Source organism: Terrapene carolina, unplaced genomic scaffold (genome assembly GCF_002925995.2).
Source record: "Terrapene carolina triunguis isolate 2854851 unplaced genomic scaffold, T_m_triunguis-2.0 Scaffold85, whole genome shotgun sequence".
In the NCBI taxonomy this organism is placed as follows: domain Eukaryota; kingdom Metazoa; phylum Chordata; order Testudines; family Emydidae; genus Terrapene; species Terrapene triunguis.
This window is the reverse complement of record NW_020664436.1, coordinates 16,271,585-16,292,292: the sequence shown is the minus strand read 5'-3', so window position 1 is coordinate 16,292,292 and position 20,708 is coordinate 16,271,585. Positions and strand designations below refer to the sequence as shown.

General features: G+C 41.7%; 1 protein-coding gene across 1 annotated transcript in view; it reads left to right on the top strand.

Moving 5' to 3' along the window:
* Nucleotides 1-13,072: 13,072 nt before the first annotated feature.
* Nucleotides 13,073-20,708, top strand: part of EXO1 (exonuclease 1) — a 25,377-nt gene continuing 17,741 nt past the window's right edge. Inside the window, exons 1-6 of the mRNA XM_026649788.1 lie at nt 13,073-13,150; nt 13,567-13,740; nt 15,686-15,805; nt 16,150-16,273; nt 17,699-17,836; nt 18,613-18,825. Coding sequence (XP_026505573.1) covers nt 13,580-13,740; nt 15,686-15,805; nt 16,150-16,273; nt 17,699-17,836; nt 18,613-18,825 — 756 coding nt within the window. The 5' untranslated portion in view covers nt 13,073-13,150; nt 13,567-13,579. The remainder of the gene's footprint in view (nt 13,151-13,566; nt 13,741-15,685; nt 15,806-16,149; nt 16,274-17,698; nt 17,837-18,612; nt 18,826-20,708) is intronic.

Genomic DNA, 20,708 nt, shown 5'->3' with positions numbered 1-20,708 from the left:
AGCTCAGGATTCTGCTTACACTCCACTCATTGTAGAACAGTCGTATGGACCAGTCTCAGGGAGGGTCCATGTCATTTGGAGGAATTGTACCAAAATCGCAGAATCTAAAAATATTTCCTCAGCAAGATAAAGTAGTGATGTACCCTCACTCAGTTTGACCTGGCCACCACTGAGGTTACCAATCATTTTATTGGGATCTACTAATATGCACTGGTTTAATAATTCCTTTGATGCTATTAGTCATGGGTTTTCAGTACAGATTACTGTCCTTTTATCACTGGAATTGCATTTGTTTGCATTCTAGATCTTTTCCTTCACTGCCCCACTGCTTTATTCCTACAGAATTCCAAGCATGTTAAAGCCAAATGGAAATCCATATTCCTGTGTATCAGACCAATTGTTATACTTTGCAAAGTAGCCATGCTAACACACATGCCTGTTTCTTTTAGCATCCTAGAAGCTTATGGTTTCTCTGGCTGCACTAGTTAGTTTGCCTGAAATTTATTATAGCCCTTGCTAATGCTTTACAAAACCTGGGATACTCTTTAATATCCCTCACCCGCTGGGGCAGCTCAATATGAATAGCATCGACAATGCCAGTATACCTAGACCCAAAAATCTTTGTGATATAGCCTCCACTATAATAACTCCCAGTTTTTGGCTTGGGGTTTGTTGGAGAAGGAACACAAAGATACCAGTTGTTGTCCTGCTCTTCAATAAATTTACCCAGGCTTCTGGATCCTCTGAGCAAAGTTTCAAAAGAAACACTGTGCACCTGGTTTGCAAGATAGCGAATAGAAGAGCCTGATGCAGAAAACTTCCCTGAGTTGAGTGATGCTTTTGAAAGGGTGAAACCTAGTTCTATCCATTGCTCAGGGTGCATTTGTCCATGGATATCTACAATAAGGCCTCCTATTATCTGCGATTTTGCTGATCTCAAACTTTATAAAGTCTCCCCAGGCTTTTTCTGCTTGGGGAATTCTAAAGGCAGCTTCTTCCTTTTCCCTGTTGGCATCCAGCTTGATCCTCTGGAGATGATTTATAAGAAGATATGGGGAGAAACTACCATTAAGGCTTCTGATTTCTTTAGCAAGAATCTGAACAATCTCTATTCCTGTCCTGATTTGTAGCCACCTTGCATTTTTGAAAGTCTTAAATGTTTCCTGGAGGACAATCATGAGACAAAATATGAGCTAATGTGTTTGAATCCCAGCAACCAGCATCTCAATCAAGGATGTCTTCAGGTTTCACTGTTCCATCATGCGGGACAGAAATAATCAGGCTCATCTTGCCCACTTGGTATTCAGTGTAATGGCTGTGGCCAAAGATGATCTCCCTGGTTTCAACAGGCTTCAGGGTCAAATACAAAATGCAAACATGCTACCACCAAATTTTTTCAGCTGGAGCCTGAGTTTAGTAACGTGTAATGTATCAGTACCTAAAGAAAAACCAAAACACATATTGTAAGAGGTTTTACAATGGGGATGAAAAAAAAAATCTCTGGTGCTCTATCATGAGGCAATTTTCAGCTGCTGCTAAAATAACTGTAGCTGAAGATTAGCCAGTTTTGGTTTAACCGCCTTCAGAGCAAAGTGGTGGGAGGAATGCGTCTATGGGAGAGACTGATAGATGCACTCCTTTAGTGTGACTGGACAGAACTGATATAGCCTCACATTTCATTAATTTTCATGGATGTTCTATAGGAAAGTGTTACTGAAGAATTGAGTAAGGGGATGGCTCTGTCACAGACTCCCTGGATGGTGGCAGGCTACTAGGCCATTGACCCAGAAAACACAGAAAGGCAAAAGGGGGATAGAGGTCCCAAAGGCTCAGGGCTGGGTGAAATAGTCACAGGCAACATTTTTTGACTAAAAACTTTTACTATTTTCAGGTCTGAAACTTCAATGAGATTGAAACAACTTTTTAAATCTTCAAAGTCTTTCAATAAAATTGAGCAAAGAATTTTTTTCAATATTGAAAAATTGAGAGCTACTCCTCAATAATTTACAAACTTGTGAATTTTAGAAAAACTGCTAGTAGAGCCCTCCCCCTCAAAAAGCTACAGGCTTTGGTTAGAGGAATAAGCCCAGGGCTGGGAGCTAGGATGTACTGGGTCTTGGTCCTACCTCTGCTGCAAACTAGTCTTAATAATTTGCATTTGTGCCATATTAGACAATATCATAATTTGGCACAGGTAGTGGCAGTGTAAGCTGCTCTATGTCAGTGTATTGTTATCCCTGCCCACGTAAGCATTGAGTCTCACTGGCCCTAGTTGGTAGTACCCATTAAGGGCCCTGCTCAGGGTAATGAGAAAAGGCCGGTGATGGACCCAGCAGACAAGGGCCAAGTTTCCCAGTGGTGGGGAAGCCACAACTGTGGATTCATGGACCACATAGGACAGAAGAGCTAAACTTTTGTAACAGGTTTATGATCATGATGGTTCCTTCTGACCTTAAAGTCTGTCATCGTATGGAACATGTTCACACTGAAAACTCGGTGTTCAAGACAGCTCTTCTCAAAGAACCCATCCATTACAAGATTGTAATTGCTGGCATCACAGAGGTCTGTCTGCCACACAGCAATTAAGTTACTGGGGAAGAAGCAACATTCCTCCACCCTGGAGGTCCAGACGGAACTCATGATATGGGACTCCTCACTAGACAACCTCTAGCACAGACTTTAGCCACATGGAACCCCGTCTCTCCATGCTTACTCTGTGCTGGGCTCCAAAATCATCATGGATACTTACCTGTCAATGTGACCTACATGCCAACAGAAGACTCATCACTTGTGGAAAAGGACTCATTCTACCAGCAGCTAGCAGCAAAAATCTAGTAAACTCCAACACATGATACCCTGGTAATGCTTGGAGTGTCCCATGCCATGACTGGTTGTGATCAAACTGGGTATGAAACAGTGATAGGTCCCTTTGGTTCAGGTTCTCCAAATGACCCCCCCACACACTACCCAGCTCTTGACTTTGTGTGCTGCTAAGGGCTTTTCTGTTATGGGCTCCCAGTTTAGGTATCTTAAAAGGTTGTTGGACCTGGATTTCAAACAAATAATCCTGGTCTGGGCATTCATCACACTTGGGGATTCTGCAGCTTCTTTATGGGTTCAGTTAACGGTAGGTTCCCATTGGTGACCTCTGTTTAATATACCCTGCTTGAGGGCTCATTGGCAAGGGTAGCCTTCTGATTTCTATTGTCTATTTGCCAAATTGCTCTCAACTTTCTCTGCTGCTTCTGTTGATATCCAGTAGATGGCATCAGTGTATAATATTTCTTCAATGCTTCCTTTAGTTGGAGGGTTTAATTTATTTATTATTTAATTTATTTCATGGATGGATTTCATAATTTGCCCTGACAATTGGGATCCCTGCTTTTAAGCAATTTCTTTTAATATCACCAACCAGGGTATAACTTTCAACATTGCTTTTTCCTTCTAGTGCCATACACTTATTATTACTTATTATTGCTACAATAATTTACCAAGAAATGGAACAAAATCCCTTAGTCTTCTAAATCTAGTGAACACAATGAATACATGTTTTGATTATATCTAATACTCATCATATCACATTTTTCAAGGCTTATAGGATGAGGGACATTACATTAGGAACAAGACAGATTATTTACATAGAGATGTATATCTGATTCATAAGGCAAATCTACAGTTTCTAAGTAGGGGTGAATATATATTATATAGGCTTCTTGAGGTATCAGGAAGTTTGACGTCTGGAATGTTTTTTGGGTCACCAGCCAAGCTATTTCTAATTGGTTTAACTCTGTTTTGTTTTTCTCCTCTCTGATTCTTAATTAACATATAGGGCACTCTGCATAGGAAAAGGGGGTAGTCTATCACCTCTCACAGGTTCTCCTCAGCTATACTATGAGATGGAAGTCTCCTCCATAAGTAAGTTATGGAAGTCTTTAGTTTGAGAAACTAACACTAGTTGGAAAATTCCTTATAAAGCATCAGAGCTTTCCTTTCCTGAGAATTGTGTTAGCTTAATTAATGCTCCCCAGACAAGATGTCTCATCTATTGGGACAGGCCTATTGACTTCGGCTCCAAAAGATAGTTAAGGTTTGCAATGTGCATTAAGATGATTGCCACCAGACAATTAAAAAGAAGTTAGCATATTTTCAAGGCATATTTTAATGCCTGTACATCTTACACTGTGCACACAATGCCCTAACCTTCAACAGATCCTCCAAGACAGGGGTATGGCCCCAGCACTTTTAAAAGTGGGAGGGCAATAGCCCTCCCATTTTTTACCACCCGTAAGGGTGAGCAACAGGGGAAGAGGGCGGAGAGGGGCGAGCAGGGCCTCAGGGAGAAGGGGCAGCGTAGGGGTGGAGCCTCAGTTTGGGTGCCAGTGACCCCACACACACACTTTTAACGAGCTTCCACTGCTCCTGCTCCAAGATCTTCTCAGTTCTTGTGGAGAATGAACATCTGCCACTTCCCGACAGGGACGCCTCCCCAACAGAACAAAATCCAAACTCTTGCTTGCATGCAACAGTGACCCACCTCAGGCCGAATTTGGCTCAGTGCCATGTGAAATACATCATCAGCAACAAGAAGTCTCAGTTTGTCTAAAACAACTGGATCTTTATTAAGAGAGCTGTTTACAAAAGTACAGTAACTCCTTGCTTAACGTTGTAGTTATGTTCCTGAAAAATGCAACTTTAAGTGAAATGATGTTAAGCGAATCCAATTTCCCCATAAGAATTAATGTAACTGGGGGGGGAAGGGTTAGGTTCCAGGGAAATTTTTTTTACCACACAAAAGACTATATTATATAGATAGATATACACACACAGTATAAGTTTTAAACAAACAATTTAATACTATCCACAGCAATGATGATTGTGAAGCTTGGTTGAGGTGGTGGAGTTAGAGGTTGGAATATTTCCCAGGGAATGCCTTAGTGCTGAATGATGAACTAGCACTCGGCTGAGCCCTCAAGGGTTAACACACTGTTGTTAATGTAGCCTCACACTCTACAAGGCAGCACAAATGGATGGAGGGGAGACAGCATGGCAGATAGAGATGGAGACACACACCCTGTGTGTGAGAGAGATGCGCATTGCCCCTTTAAGTACACTGACCCTACTCTAAGTACATTGCCTTTTTAACTAGATCAGCAAGTTGAGACAGCAGCTGCTGCTAGCAAGCTCCCTCCGTCCTGAGCCCTGTCGTGTCCCCCCACTCTCCCCCGCTCTATGGAGATGGGGTAAGTGGGGTGCAGGGGGAAGGGGGAGACCCTGACATTAGCACCCCTCTACTCCTCCCCCCCCACCACCGCACAGCAAGCAGGAGGCTCCCGGGAGCAGCTCCAAGGCAGAGGGCAGGAGCGGCACATGGCAGTGGGGGGAGGGACAGCTGAACTGCCAGCAATTGATAGCTTGCTGAGCAGCTGCTGCACAGGGAACTTAGGGGACTGGGGAGCTGATAGGGGGGCTGCCGGTCCACCCTGGTTCCAAGCCTCCACAAGCCAGCTGCAACGGGCTGCTCTTTCTGCAAGCAGTGGACAAAGCAGGCGGCTGCCAAACAACGTTAGAAGGGAGCATTGGGCAACTTTAAATGTTTTCTAATTGATCAGCAATGAAACAACGTTAACCGGGACGACTTCAAGTGAGGAGTTACTGTACTGCACCTGAAGTTAGCATTCTAGCCATGTGCACATAGACTGACTTCCTTGTGCCTCCTCCAAATTGTTCCTTCCCACAACCTGTGCTCGTCCCTCCCAAGGTTCCATGCAGGTTGTTCCACTCAAATATTATTATTTTTAAATGAATTTTTCTGATTTGGGTGGGGAGAGCTAACTTGTAAGTTTTTGAATGCTTAGGGTTGGCAATACTGAAATTTTCTTTTTGTCATTTGAAGGAAACTAGTCATAGTTTCAAAACTAGTCATAGTCTTCCATGCATTATAGGTTCAGGCTCACGGAGTTAAGGTTTGCGAAAAGGCGGAAAGGGAATATTTTAGCTGGCAACCCTGTCAGGTCTGGGCCTCGTGTTAATTTCTGGGTTGTCAGAAAATGGAACCAGGGCTGAATTAAGGAAATCCTATTGACACGGGGCCCCTGTGGTTCCATCATCTACACCATGTCCCCATTTGTGTGCCATAGCTGCTACTATTCACCTGGAATGGAGGAGGCACGGGCCTCCCCTCCTGCCTCACAGAGCCTGAGGCAGTGATATGGGACCCCATTCACCTCACCAGGAATTGCAGCAGATGTCCCACTCTCCTCAGGAGCAGCACTGGGGAAGGTGGTTCCAGTACTTGTCCTGTAACCGGGATATAGCTCCTAGAGTAAGTGGGCAAGGCCTGCTGCACTTTTCTCCTCCTGTCACACACACAGTCCTCTGCTGGGTTGGTGTTAGCAGAGCAACACAGGGCAGTGGGTCTTGGAGTTAACACTGAGTTGAATGGTACAGTTCATCCCTCTTAGTGGTGTTGTTTCAGGCTGTCTGCAGACTCAGGCAGACATTGCTGCATCAGTTACCTGGGGTTCATGGCTCTAAGCTTCTCTTCACTACCATTAGGGCAACAAACATTGTTTTTAAAATGAAAGGTGAGATTTTGATGTAATCCCATGATACCAGGAGCTGGGGCCCTAAGTCAAAAGATGATAGTGTCTAAGCCTTAACCTAGCACGGAGGAGAATTGTGCCAAACCTGTCAGTTTCCCATAAATTCCAGGGAAACCTTTCTGGTGGGTTTGGTTTGCAAGGATTCCCAATCCTTCCCCTTCGCATTGCATGTTGGCACTCAGACACCCAATGCAGAACTCAGACTGGTGAGTCTCTTCACATCCATCACAAAACCAGCAAGTTGTGATGGGTTTCTTTGAGGTTGGAAAGTTTTGTCCTTTTTCTAACAAAATCTTAACACTGCTGACATGCTCGAGTGAAAATTTCACATGATCTCTCTTTTGCCCTCACTGGAACCCATTCAAGGAAAGATTTAAGCAAACTTTTAAACAAACCCTAGTCATTTTGGGTTCATAATGAAATCTGAAACCAGATGAAGTTCACCTGATATGGGATTTCACTGGAATTGTGTACTTTGCACATCTCTAGTAGACAGGTACTTTTAAGGGCCTCTGTTCTCACATTAGATTCATATTTGGGCCCAAATATGACTCTGACCTGGTATTTGAGTCCCAAAGATATAGAGGGGAAACAATTATTCATAGTTTTCTTATTCTGACCAATATATAAAGCAAATTATGCGCCAAATACTATCCCCACTGATATCCTGTGAAACCCCACTGACTGTATGGGATTTTAGTGAGGGCAAAATTTGATCCCCTATTCCATGTACACCTCTACCCCGATATAATGCAACTCAATATAACACTAATTCGGATATAACGCAGTAAAGCAGCGCTCCGGGGGGGTGGGGCTGCGCGCTCCGGCGGATCAAAGCAAGTTCGATATAATGCGGTTTCACCAATAACGCGGTAAGATTTTTTGGCTCCCGAGGACAGTGTTATATCGGGGTAGAGGTGTTTATGTTGGTGCGAGAATTTGGAGTAGCTGTTTGAAGTTCAAACTGATATGAGGATAGAGCCTGGATGTGAAATAAATAAATTATTCTCTTATTTTACATTAAGAAGTCCAGTACCATCTGCTATAGGAGCCAAAAATAAAAGGAGCAGCAGAAACACACTGAGGAGACTGAGAATAAGAGGAACAAGATTTAGAAACCAAGCAAAAAAATTTTTTTTCACACTAAAAATATAGATGGAAGGCAGTAATTCTACACTACAAGGCTGATTTTTTTACACTCTCATTTACCTCTGACTCACAAAGTTGCTGTCTCACTTTCTACCACTAATTTTATATCAGAAATTATTAATCTTGAAAGTGGATGCTTGGGAATATTGTTTGTGCTAGAGAGATCAAGTCCACATGATTTTAATTCTTACAGCCCCTGAGGATAATGTAACAGAATACTCTTCACTGTAACTGGCGGACCCATTAGCGTGGGGGATGGAAGAGGGGTTGAAAATACACTGCCTGCTTTGACGCAGGGTTGGACATGCACAAGGGGATTCCTGCTTTTAGGATATGGAGTTGGAAGGCCTAAGTTGCTATATCTAGCTTTATGTGGTTGGAAACTCTGGGAATCTGCTTTAGGAGTAGGATTAGGAGGCAAAGTTGTCTCAGTCTTTGGAAGGGCTTTACACTTTACAGAAGTAGATTTACAAGCAGACAGTTGCTGATATCCAGGTTTAGGGTGGGTTTACTGGGGGCTACTTTGGAGTTAGGACTGGAAGCACAGGGATCCTGGATCTCACGAAGGGATAGAAGTGCGGAATTACCAAATTCAACATTGGGGCAGGATTAGAGTGTGGGGCTGCTGGGCCTGGTTTTGGGGAATGGGATTGGAAGGACTAGTGTACAGGCTGTCAAGCAGGGATAGAAGCAATGAATTATGGGGTCTCCCTAGGGAGCGAGGTTGGAAGTGCCTTGCTTTAGTATAGATTTGACAGTCTAAAATTGCTGGACCAGAGAGGGCTGGGCTCAGGAAGGCAAGCTGGTATGTAGAATACTATAGTAGGGATGGGAAACCAGCAGACAGCAGAGGTCATGCCTGGTACTCTTAGTGAGATGTGGGAGGAAATGAAAATGGGAACCAGAAAGATCTCCACGATTCACCACAGTACATGGAGTGCTGCCCCATGACGCCTGGATGGCCATTGACAATATGGACAGAATAGTTTAGATTATATATGGTATTAGGTCATGTTTGTGCAGTGCTTGAGAATGAGAAGTGCTATTTATATAAGGGATTTGTTATTATTTATTTGTAATTAAAGATGGACCAAACATCCAAACAAACCCTTTTACATTTCAGAGGCAAGGGACTGGATTTGAATCACCCACCACCAATGTTGCCGTTATGATTTTGGCTCCAGATCAATCTAAACATTAGAAGGAGCCTATTTTGCACTTCCTGTTGACTTATAACCAACGCACACTCAATCAGGATTCAAACACACACTTCTCTGACTGTTTCTAATGGTAGGTGAATAAACTGGTTTAAAATAAATGATCGTTACTTTTTTGTTTCATTTTGAAAAAAAAAGAAAAGAAAAAGAAACTAAACGAACAACTGTGATTCTAAGTTGGTGATAACAGGTACTAGGTTTCAAGGTTGCCATCATTGGCTGCTGGAAACATATGCACCTTGGTATCTATTCCAGTGATACTGGAGGATCAGATCCAGGAATGGAGAGGCTGTGGGGATTTTTGTGGGAGTGCCGTGAAATTTACATTGTCTGACCACATGTGCACGTACCTGCTCTCCTTTCTCCAAATTTGCTAGGCTAGAGCATTGCCTTTATCAAAGAATTGTATACATAACTCCTCAGGATAGGAAAAAAATAGGACTAAGGTAAATTAGTATCTCTTATAGGTTTCATTATAGGTAGTGCTGGTGGGCAATGTAATAACTCCCTTGCTGTCCTGCTCTATGGTTCTTGTGCAGTAGTTTGCTATCAAATAATACCTGACTATATATTTTAATCATTAAATAGAAAAGAAGAATACAATGTCACTTCAAATGGATAGGAGCAGATAGCTAACTTAGTGTCCTGGTCCAGCATATGAGTGCACAGATATTTTAGACCAACATGCCTAATATGTAGATTATTGCAATAAAAATCTCACTCAAGTGCATTTTTTACATTGTGGTTTGACTTAAAAAAAAAAATCTCATTAGTACACTGTTTTGACATCAGTAGGAGCTATGGCTCGTCAGCACTTTGGAAAATCAAGCCAATTACTTAGGAGCCTAAATATGGATTTAGAAGCCTAACTTTTGCCACCCATTTTTAAATATCTTAGCCTAGAATTGCACTGGTGTAAATGCAAGCATCTGTCCTTTGGCATTTCAGTCAGTCGGTGTCTAATTCTCCCCACTCCTTCCTTAAAAAGCAGTACATGTTTTCCCTGGGTAGAGTGCAGGGCTGAGTTCTTGGTCTGTATCCTGCCAATCCTCTGTGATGCTTTTTGAGTCACGTGTTATAACCTTTAAAATTGTCTTGTTAGGTGTTGTCTCATGTACAATCTGCCTTCAGCAGGAGGTCACAGTTACATAAGATGCCTTCTTATAATTAAATCCCTTGTCTTAACTGAACTGGTTTGCTCTCTAGAGTTACGAGTTTGAAAAAAGTTGCCACTAAATATTCACCCCATAAAGGGCATTGTATTGTAATTATTAATTAAAAATTTTAATAACCTGTAAATACCACAAAACTGACAGCTGATGTGTTCAAATTCATGATTCATATCTTTAAAAACAATTTGCATAACTTTCATTCACTACTGTTTAGCCTCTTAACATTTCAGTTACCGTAAAAAAGTAACAGATGTGAATATATTTTTGCTCCTACAGTGGTTTTTGGTTTAATTCACACCTACCAGAAAAAACTTCTGCTTTTGCATACCAGAATACACAGATGTGCTCTGGTATCAAAGGAAAACAGATAACTAAAATTAGAAACTAAACATTGAAAGGACACAATCTTTCCTGCATGCTGACCCTGAATTTGATTAAGGAAAAACTAAAGACTGATAGTTACACAAAACCTGCATTAAGTGGTCCTGCCAACCGTTAGCCTTCAAAAATCATGACTCAGGCCCCACAAATCATGAGACTATTTTTCTGAATCTTCTGATTTTTCAAGGCAATACATTCTGTATTCTTTTTATTTGCTTTCTGGTTTTTGGCCATTTAGGGCAACCTCAGTTGATGTTTTCAGACTCCTCTCTGCACTCATGAGGGCTAGAAATTTAATATTTTTAAAATGAAAGCTGGGATTCTCATGTAATAACTTGCCTCCAGGAGCTGTGGAACACACCAAATATCAAGTGAGTTGGCAACACTGCATCATGCATATGCATTAATTGATATGACCACAGAAAATACAAGTTCTGTTTTTCAGTGGTCAAAACCCTCTCGCTTCATCCCCAATTATCTGTGCAAAAGCCACACACACAAACCTGCAGCGAGGGCAATTGTTTCCTTGCTTTAAAAAACAAAAGCATTTATTTGTACTCAGGTAACACCAAAAGTGATGGAATGGGAGAGTTTCAAACTTGAATGTGATCCTACCCAACTTTAAAGAAAAACATATTAAATACGTAGTCATTAATATTACTTCTTTGAACTTTAATCCACAAAACAGTTTCAGAATGAGCAATGAGTATATGCAAGAAACTTTTACTGAAATACCAAACGTTTTCTAACTTCTTGGGAAGGATCCATCACGCCAAAGATTCTATAATAAGTTACATACTGCAATCACAATCGGTAACTTATTCTAATGGACCATGGCTACCAGAACTCTTTCTCCCAGCTCTGATGAAGAAGCAAGGTCGCTGACCTGATGAGTTTTCAATTGACATAGATCAGACAAAAACGAATACCCTGCAGCTTAAGTGAAACACCACAGTTACATATCTTAATCTACAATTTAAAAAAATGTTTCTTTCAAACCATCCCCACATTCTGTCCCTATGTCCAGATGCCTCAGTTAATATAGTCCACCATTACAGATCTAATGCTTCTTTTCTATCCTGGGGGCAACACTAAAATAGATTCTGGGTGAGAAACAGGTAGAGAGGACATCTAATCAGATGGTGCCTAAGTTACTGAAAGTATCTAAAAGCCTTATAATAGCCTCTCTTGTCCCCCTGCAGTCTTTGCCTCAAGAGGGGATGGGGGAAATTTCTACTTCTGCACTCTGGATTGGGAGCAAGAATGGCAGGGCCTCTTCTGTCCCCTTTATAGGTACTAGATGAATGTCCACATATGATAACAATTATTTCTACGTTGTTCTCCCCTATTTTTATTTACTTAAATTCTTTCCCTCCTGGAAAGTTCATTTAAACATTTAAACCTTTAAACATTTCCTAGCATTATGTGCTAGCAACAAGTGGACATCTGGATAGGGGAAACATCACCCCATCACTGTCAATAGTGCATGTTTCTGCACCTCAGGATTGCAAGTTTGTGCACATTACTCTGCAACCCCAAAAGCTGATAGACAAAAAGCTAACTTACCCTTTTTGTAAATTTCTTTACTATCCTCAGGGCAGGGACTGTCTCAGGCTCTGATCCTGCAACACAGTCTGTGCAGTGTGCAGCCAGACTTCTGCTGCCATGGGGAGCTCCAATGTAGCCCAGATGACAGGAATGGGCCAGATTTTGTGCTGGTCCTGGGAGAAGCAGGAGAGCTGGTCAAAAAAGAAGGAACAATTCCAACTTTTTATAAACAATCCCCTTTCGTTTTTATTTTAATTTTTAAAAAATTCCTTGTTTCCCCCCAGCTTTTGAAAAATGTTGTCCACCTCCCCCAGGCATGTTGCTGGGTGCGGGTGGTCTTTGTGTGTGTGCGCGCCTGGGGAGAGGTGGGATGGTGCAACCCGTTAACCCAATGCCCTAGGACTAGGTCTAGGTCTACACTGCATGCCCCTAGTAGCAGCACTTGTAAGGTACCTGTAGCTACACGCCGCAGAGACAAGCAGGCTGCCCCCACCCTGCAGTAAGTATCTAGGTGCGCCAGGGGAAGGCTCTGGCCAGGCAGGGGAACGACGCTGCTGCTGGGGGGGGGGGGGCACGACTTGGGGGTGCAGGGAGCTGCGTGGGGCACATTTACACCCTAAGCCCTCTCTGCACCCGGGCTAGCCTAGGGGCCGTGCGGTGCGGGCCAGACGTTCCCCGTGGGGCTGGCGGGCGCCTGACAATCCGGGCCCAGCTGATGCCCTTCCCTGATCACGGTACGGCCGGAGCCCAGCGCCCCCGCCCATACCGGAGCCGGCTGGAGCTGCCCCCTGCCGGGCAGCAGGGTCCCGCCCTCGTGCCCTGTGCGGACTACATATCCCAGCCTGCAACGCTCCGCCGCGCGCCCGGCGCACGCCCAGCCGGCGCCGCACGGCATGCTGGGAGGGGCAGTTTGTCACCAGGCCGCGCTCTAGTGGCTCCGCGGGCGGGGGGCGGAGTCTCGAGGCCAGGAGCGCGCGCTGCTTGAAAGTGCTCCAGGCTCCCGCGCGCCCCGCGGCTGAGCGGACGGAGCCAGCTCAGCCGGAAGACGGGACCGTCTCGCGGCTCCGCCGAACGCCCCTAGGTGCCGAGGACGGGGCGAGCGGCGCGGGGCGGGACAAGGGTCCCCCAGGGCTGATGGAGGGGGTGACACGGGGGCCAACGGGGCCCGGGGCCCCCAGTGGCCGGGATCGAGGCAGGGCCTGGGGCCCCGGCTCCCCACGGACGGGCGCCGGCCTCCTCAGCGTGGCTGTCGTTCCCGTGAGCTGGGGCGGGGGCCGGTCTCGGCCCTGTAAAGGCGGCCGAAGCTTGGATCTCCCTGTGCCCCGTGGCTCTATTGTCAGTCGCAGAGCGTCGCAGGCTGCACTGGTCCCAGGTGCTTTTCTTTCCCTGGCTCGCCTGGCTGCCATCTCGTGCGATCGGCCTTGTGCAAAGATTAAAACCTAATGCAGGGCGAGCAAACGTGTTTTGTGTCACATTTTCCCTCTTTCCTGATTCCAGTTTAAGCAACACCATGGGAATCCACGGCCTGCTCCAGTTTATCAAGGAGGCAGCTGAACCTACTCATGTGAAGAAATACAAAGGGCAAGTGGTAGCTGTGGATACCTACTGCTGGCTGCACAAAGGAGCCTATGCTTGTGCTGAAAAACTAGCCAAAGGAGAACCCACTGACCAGTAAGCTTTCACTAACGTTTTTCCCCCCTGAGTTTCTCAGCCTTTTAACAAAGTAAGGGTACATTGCCAACATGAAACTGCTTTTAACTCTCTTATTTTTTAAAAACTGACAGGGTTTCATTTTTGTGGCTTTATAACCATGCACAAATGGAGAAAAAGCAAAACTGAGTCTACATATACAAATTGCTGTCAAATACACAAACATTGAAAATAAGATTTCCTCCTCTTCCCCCCCCCCCCCCCCACTCTTTGGTGTTGCTTATATCGAGAGTAAGTTTAAAAAAAATCAGACAGGAGAGGGTTTTTTTCAATGTGCCTTTTATTAATGACATCTATAAGGTACTGTATGAAAATGAAAAGTGTCCTAGCTATAATACAGCTTGTGCCAATGGCAGTATGTCATCTGATACAAAAATGACAGCTCATAAACAATCTTATGTGACAAATGACATAACAATGTTTAGTAATTCTGGCACCCCATATTGTGAATGAGATCAATCTCTTCCTGCACAGAAGTACCCTGCACAACATATATTATTTATTATATATTGTTCATTATTCATAATGAATCCCAAGGAAATATGCCTGCTTTTGAATTTGTTTACAAGATTCACAAACCTTCTGGGAGAGTTGGAGGCAAGTTTTAAGTTGAAATACCTATTCAAGTAAGTGATTTTTAACTGGAAATGAATCAAAACTAGGCAGTTTGGGCTAAGCTTGATTTATTTTGGGTGTTAGTCAAAACCTCTGTCATGCTCTGATGTGACCTGTCCCTCTTTCATAAATGGTGTATATTATATCAGTTCCTTTTGGTCCAGTTTTTGATGATTCAGTTACTCCAGTGTCTATCTCATCAGAAGAAGTGTTTCTAGCTATTCCATTGTAAAAGCTCTCTCTACTGTCCCAGATTATGTGTTAGAAAAAACTGTGTGGTCAGTTAAGACTTAAAAAATATTATGACTGTCAAAAAAGCTGTAATGCACTTTTAATAATATAGCTTTCAGTGCTGTATAAAGGCTGCTGCTTTTCAGCCAAGGCAACTACATCTGTAAGAATGAAATAATCCCTGTATACACATACTGGACCAAATTGTACAGTTCCATAGAAATACCAATGAGATCAGGGGACTGAAGAAACATGGGAAGGTTAACCTTGGAATCTCTTACAAATCTTTTTCCCCAGAAAAGATGGGCTTGGCGACCAGTGAAGGTGGGTTGTCCCTTCTGGGCTGCTGCTTTGTCCTCCCTTCCGTCTGAGGGTTGTTCACAGTTCTGCTCTATGGCAAGGTCATACCCTGCTCTTGGTCATAATAACCTCTCCTTTCTCTGGGAGGGGGTGGATATAGGCACAGATCCCAATTCCCAAGTTTAATGCTTCTTCATGTAGTTTTAGCACAGCCCTCTGGAGTGATGGGTGGATAGTGGCAAACATAAATGGTAAGCTTCCATCACTCCGTTAACACCATAAAGCTCCACCAGAAGGTCATTTGCAGAGTTTCAGGAAAGGATAATGGAATATGCATCCCCTTTCCGTTTGAGCATCATGTACTCAGCTCACAGGCATCAGGGAGATAATCTCTGCTATAGTTTACAAAATGCTGTAATATTTGGCACTGCAGTGAAGTCTAACTTATTCTTCAGAGACACAATTATTTGTATAGAAGAATAAGCAGCATAATAAACAATAATGTTCATAGTGGACTGGTCTTCGCTGGAGACCAGAGATAAGGACTTACACACATTTTTACTATAAAGATGTTCTGTTCTTCCTTTTTTAAAAAAAGGTTTATAACCCACTGACAGCCTTGAATGCTAATTATCATCAACTTCTTTTGTTTTTCCTGCAAGTTAGAAATATGTGGTAGTCTTAAGGTTTAAGCTTCATTGTCAAGCAATGGATGTTTTCACAGTTCGTAAAATGAAAAAAAATATATATATTCTTACAGATATGTAGTCTTCTGCATGAAACTTGTTGATATGCTCTTGTCATTTGGGATCAAGCCAATTCTAGTATTTGATGGATGTACCCTGCCTTCTAAAAAGGAAGTGGAAAAAGCTCGAAGAGAGTAAGTAATGATCAACTTGCAAACAAATTATACCAGTTGTGTGCTTATGCTTCATATTTTTTAAACTGGTAATTTGGCTGGGCTTATCAAAGATTGCTTTAGTTTCTACACTTCTTGCAGTGTAATGCAGGGGTTCTCAAACTGGGGGTCGGGACCCCTCAGGGGGTCACGAGGCTATTACATGGGAGGTTGCAAGCTGTCAGCCTCCACCCCAAACCCTGCTTTGCCTCCAGCATTTATAATGGTGTTAAATATAAAAAAATGTTTTTAATTTATAAAGGGGGTCGCACTCAGAGAATAATAATATATTGAGGGAGGTGGGTTTTTTGTTTTATTACCTACAGGAAACGACAGGCTAATCTTCTGAAGGGGAAACAATTACTTCGTGAGGGGAAGTTATCAGAAGCCAGAGACTGTTTTGGGCGCAGTGTTAATGTTACCCATGCTATGGCTCATGAAGTTATCAAAGTAAGTTGTTAATTATTTCTATTGTAGGTTTACAAATGACATCTACAGTTTTTGTTGGCAGCTTCTCCACTATGTTTATATCTTGCTCATTGCTTTTCATTGCCCATATTTACATGAAACTTGTCTCTCAACATATAATCGTACAAGATGTCCTGATATATGTGTTAGACACATTTTTGGCTGTTCAGCACAGCAGACAGATAAATCTACCATATTCAACTCTGCTTTTCATTATGCCAGACTTCTTTTAATTGGCACGTGACAGTCATTCACAGATATCTTTGCAATTTTAACTAAACCACTGAGTATCCTCTCACATTTGACATTTATCATAAATCAGTGATACTCAGACCTCAGTGCTTCAGGAACCAAATTAGCAATCAGTATTACCCAAAATAGCCACCGTCATGTGAATTCATTGTTTCATTTACTATAGTACTATATATTCATATCCAAACAGTATGACACAGGAAATCTTATTATTCTCACAGCAAAATGACTGACCAAGTATTATTTTATCAACTACAATTGCTTAATAACATAGTAAAAGCATCCTGATTGGTTAATAACTCAGACTGGTTAATAATTAAATCACACTGTGTTTTAATATCATGTGCTGCAAAAAGCTGCAGGAGATGCATTAAAGAGCCACTTGTGGCTCGGGAGCCTCAGTCTGAGTATCACTGGCATAAATAAATGACAGGGAGGAAATAGTTTAGTTTTGTATTTTTAATAGTTAGCAAACAACTATATATAGGAAAATTATGATCACTTAAAAAATGGCCCAGGAAATCAATCTTTGAAATTCTCAGTCACAGAAGAGTTTCATCAGTCTTGTATTTGTCCAGATGTTCTTTCTTTGAGCAGAAAATATGGTTGGAATGGAAGCATAAACAGTTGTGGTCCGATCCAATGAGTGTGGCTAGTGTTGGTGGCCAATGTAGGAAATGTTATTTATAAGCAAATGTTTGTTTTTAAACTGAAATGATTTATTTTTAAAATGTTATGGCTAGATCCTTCAAATGGGTCTGCGTGAGTGGAGGTCCGTTGATTTCAATGGGCAGTGTCCCAACACAGTGATTTGCAAGATTGGGGTTTCAGACTATAAGATTTTTTTTTTTTGAGTATTGACTGTTGTTACTATATGCTTACACAGGGTAAAATTTTCAAAACTGCTTAACTTCCATTTTCAAAAGTGACTTAGGAGCCTAAGTGTCATTGAAAGTCAATGGGACTTAGGTTTCTAAGTACTTAAGTCATTTTTGAAAATGCAGAATGTTACTAAGACACTTAGGCACTTTTGAAAACTGTATCCCTAATGACTAGCAAAATAAGACCTAAATCTGACTGAAGCCTAGATGCTGCTGCAGTCCAATAATAATAGTATTGAGTTCTTACATTGTTCTCACGCTTGTTTGTGTACAGGCTGCCCATGCCCAAGGAGTTGATTGTGTTGTTGCTCCATATGAAGCTGATGCTCAGTTGGCCTATCTTAATAAGACTGGCATAGTACAAGCTATAATTACAGAGGACTCAGATCTTCTGGCTTTTGGGTGTAAAAAGGTAATGAAAAATATAAATAGTCCTTACATCTCACTTTGCATCTTCAAAGCATTGTACAAACTAATTGTCCATACACACTTGTGAAGTACGTAAGTACAGTTATTGTCTTGTCACAGATAGGGAAACTGAGAGACAGAGATTAAGGGTCAAATTCAATCTTGTTGTTTCTCCATTAAGTGCCACAAACTAATAAATATTTATTTTAGTAATGCCCACAGTGTAGTACATGATTTCCAAACAGATAAAGCAAAACACGTGCACCAAAGATGCTCATATTCTGGAATATGAACTGAAACAAACAAAAACCAACAAACCCCTAATAATTACAGTATTAATGCGTGTCCATATTCTAGAAGCAGGAATCTGCAAATAGATGTATGCTCAGATGCTACTGTTGGATTAGGAAGCCTACACACAACTTTTTGACCACAATACTGACTCTTACAACCCATCCTAAAATATCCTATCCATAGCTTTTTTGCAGAAGGCGTGTGTAGCAGGCTGTCCTTTGTTCCTTGGCTCCTTTCAAAACACACACCAACGAATACTTCCTCTACTGGCTGTGGAGTTTCTGGCAGGCAACACTGTGCCTTCTAGAATTTAGTCTTCTGAAAGCAAGTGTAATAGGCAAGGCAAACCTCACACGCTAATAATGTAATAAGTGTTATTAATAAATGTAATAAGTGCACATTGGTGAACACAATTTAGTTCACCAATGTGCATAAAATACAATGAGATGAGAATTAATGTTACTACTTGCTCTCTCTTATTTCAAGGTGTTTCTGAAAATTGACAAGTTTGGAAATGGACTAGAGATCGATCAGGCTCGACTAGGAAAGTGTAAACAGCTTGGGGATGTATTTACTGAAGAGAAATTCCGTTACATGTGCATTCTTTCTGGTTGTGACTACCTTCCATCACTTCATGGAATTGGGTTAGCTAAGGCATGCAAGCTATTAAAACTAGCCAGTAATCCTGATATTATTAAGGTAATGTATGTTCAGATTTGTATTTTAGGATTTCTAAAGCCTTTATATATGACTAACATTTTATTGAAAAAAATCGGAGGGGTTGGATGTCATGAAGGGTGTTCTCCTTAACTACCTGCATTTTGATGAAACTATCAAAGGAAATATTTCACTGATGTTGGAGAACGGTGTGTATCGTCTTAAGCATTGGAGCACTGTGTCTCAACACCTAAATAAAACGAATGCTGATTTATTCTGATTCTTCAAGAATATATAGTGCATGTGGACAGATTTTTCAAAACCTAAAGGATTGTCCTTCATGCTATCATTTACTCCTTGTGTCACATTGCCAGAAAACCGGTCCACAACTTTTAAATTGGTTTCAGACTGTGCCAGATTCAACTACTTAAAATGTGGTTCTTCTATGGAAGAATGACTGATGGAAGAAGTGGCACCTTCTTACTCTGCTCCCTACATGTATTCAAAGTCACGTCTGCTTATTTTTTCATCATTATCCTGGGCAAACAATGTGTTTGACACTACAAGACATAAAAATGAAGACAGTTCTTTCCCCACAGAGCTTACACTCAAAATAAACCTGGCACATTAAGAGATCCAGAGAATAGATTTAGCTTGGAATTGTATTTTCTTCATATTTATATATTAATTTCTTGTTGGCAATATGGAAGAAGAGAATTCTTAAGGAATGATAAACATGGAATCTCACAATGTTATTTTGAAGGCATAGTAGTCCTAATCTAGCAAACCAAAGTTCCGTTAACTTCAGCTGAACTACTCATTTGCTTAAAGGTAAGCACTCGCTTAAGGGCTCTGCTTGATGTGGATCTTGAAGGTTTTAAGAAGTGCTATTTTTCTCTATTTCACAAATTTATTGGTAGTACATGTTTGGCTTGCTCATCAAGCTTTCTTAATATCAGAAGGAAATCTTCTAGATTTTCCATTGTTTAATCATAGTTTCCACTCTTTAGGCAAACCAGTATTTAAAAAAACAAACAAAACTAAGTATACCTAGCTTAGTTAAATAGTGAAACTTGCACCTGAAAAGCTGTTGTTTGCTAATATCTCATATTTCAGCTGTAAATATCACAAGCCAGTAACTGAGCAATAAGCATACTGATCCAATAGTGTGTGAAACAGCATTCAGATTTCTCATTGCAGTGAGTTACCGTGAAGAGTAATTGGAATGAATGCAGAAAACATACTTCCAAAATATGTTCACTGTCTTATCTGTTCGGTGTTCTAAACTGAAAAACATGAGGGATTTTGGAGGGTAAAATTTGCCCATATACTGAAATGCATCCTTCTCAAGAAACTTGTCTCAAAACTTAACTACCAATGAGTGACTTCACAGGAACCACCAAAAAAGTACCTAAATCCAATATATATATTGGAGAAACTATTTAAATATTAAGTCAGTATTCTTGTTGATTAAAAATAACTAGCAAAGGATTTCTGAAAGCTTAAGAGCCTTCCTTTTGTCGTATTTAATTTTTTTTAGCTTTGTGTGTTTGAAAGTGGAAGAGAGGAGGGTGAACTAGAATAAAGGATAAATTTAGTTATACCTCAGCTTCATCAAACTCGCACTCTAATGCAAAACCTTAATGAAGATGGGGTATATATTGCTAATGGTATCTGTTAGAGATGGAAATGAAAGCCTTATGGAGGGTTGGAGTGTGTTATTACTAGTGTGGCAGGGAATATGAAGGTGGAAAGGAATGCACAAATCCCTCTCTGTTAATTTCTTATTTCCCTGCTTTTAAGGTTTTGGATGGATAGAATGTGTCCCGCCACAACCTTAACTGTCACTAAATGTAGGTTTTTGTTTGCTAATTTAAAGTGTGTGTGTGTGTGTGTGTGTGTGTGTGTGTGTGTGTGTGTGTGTG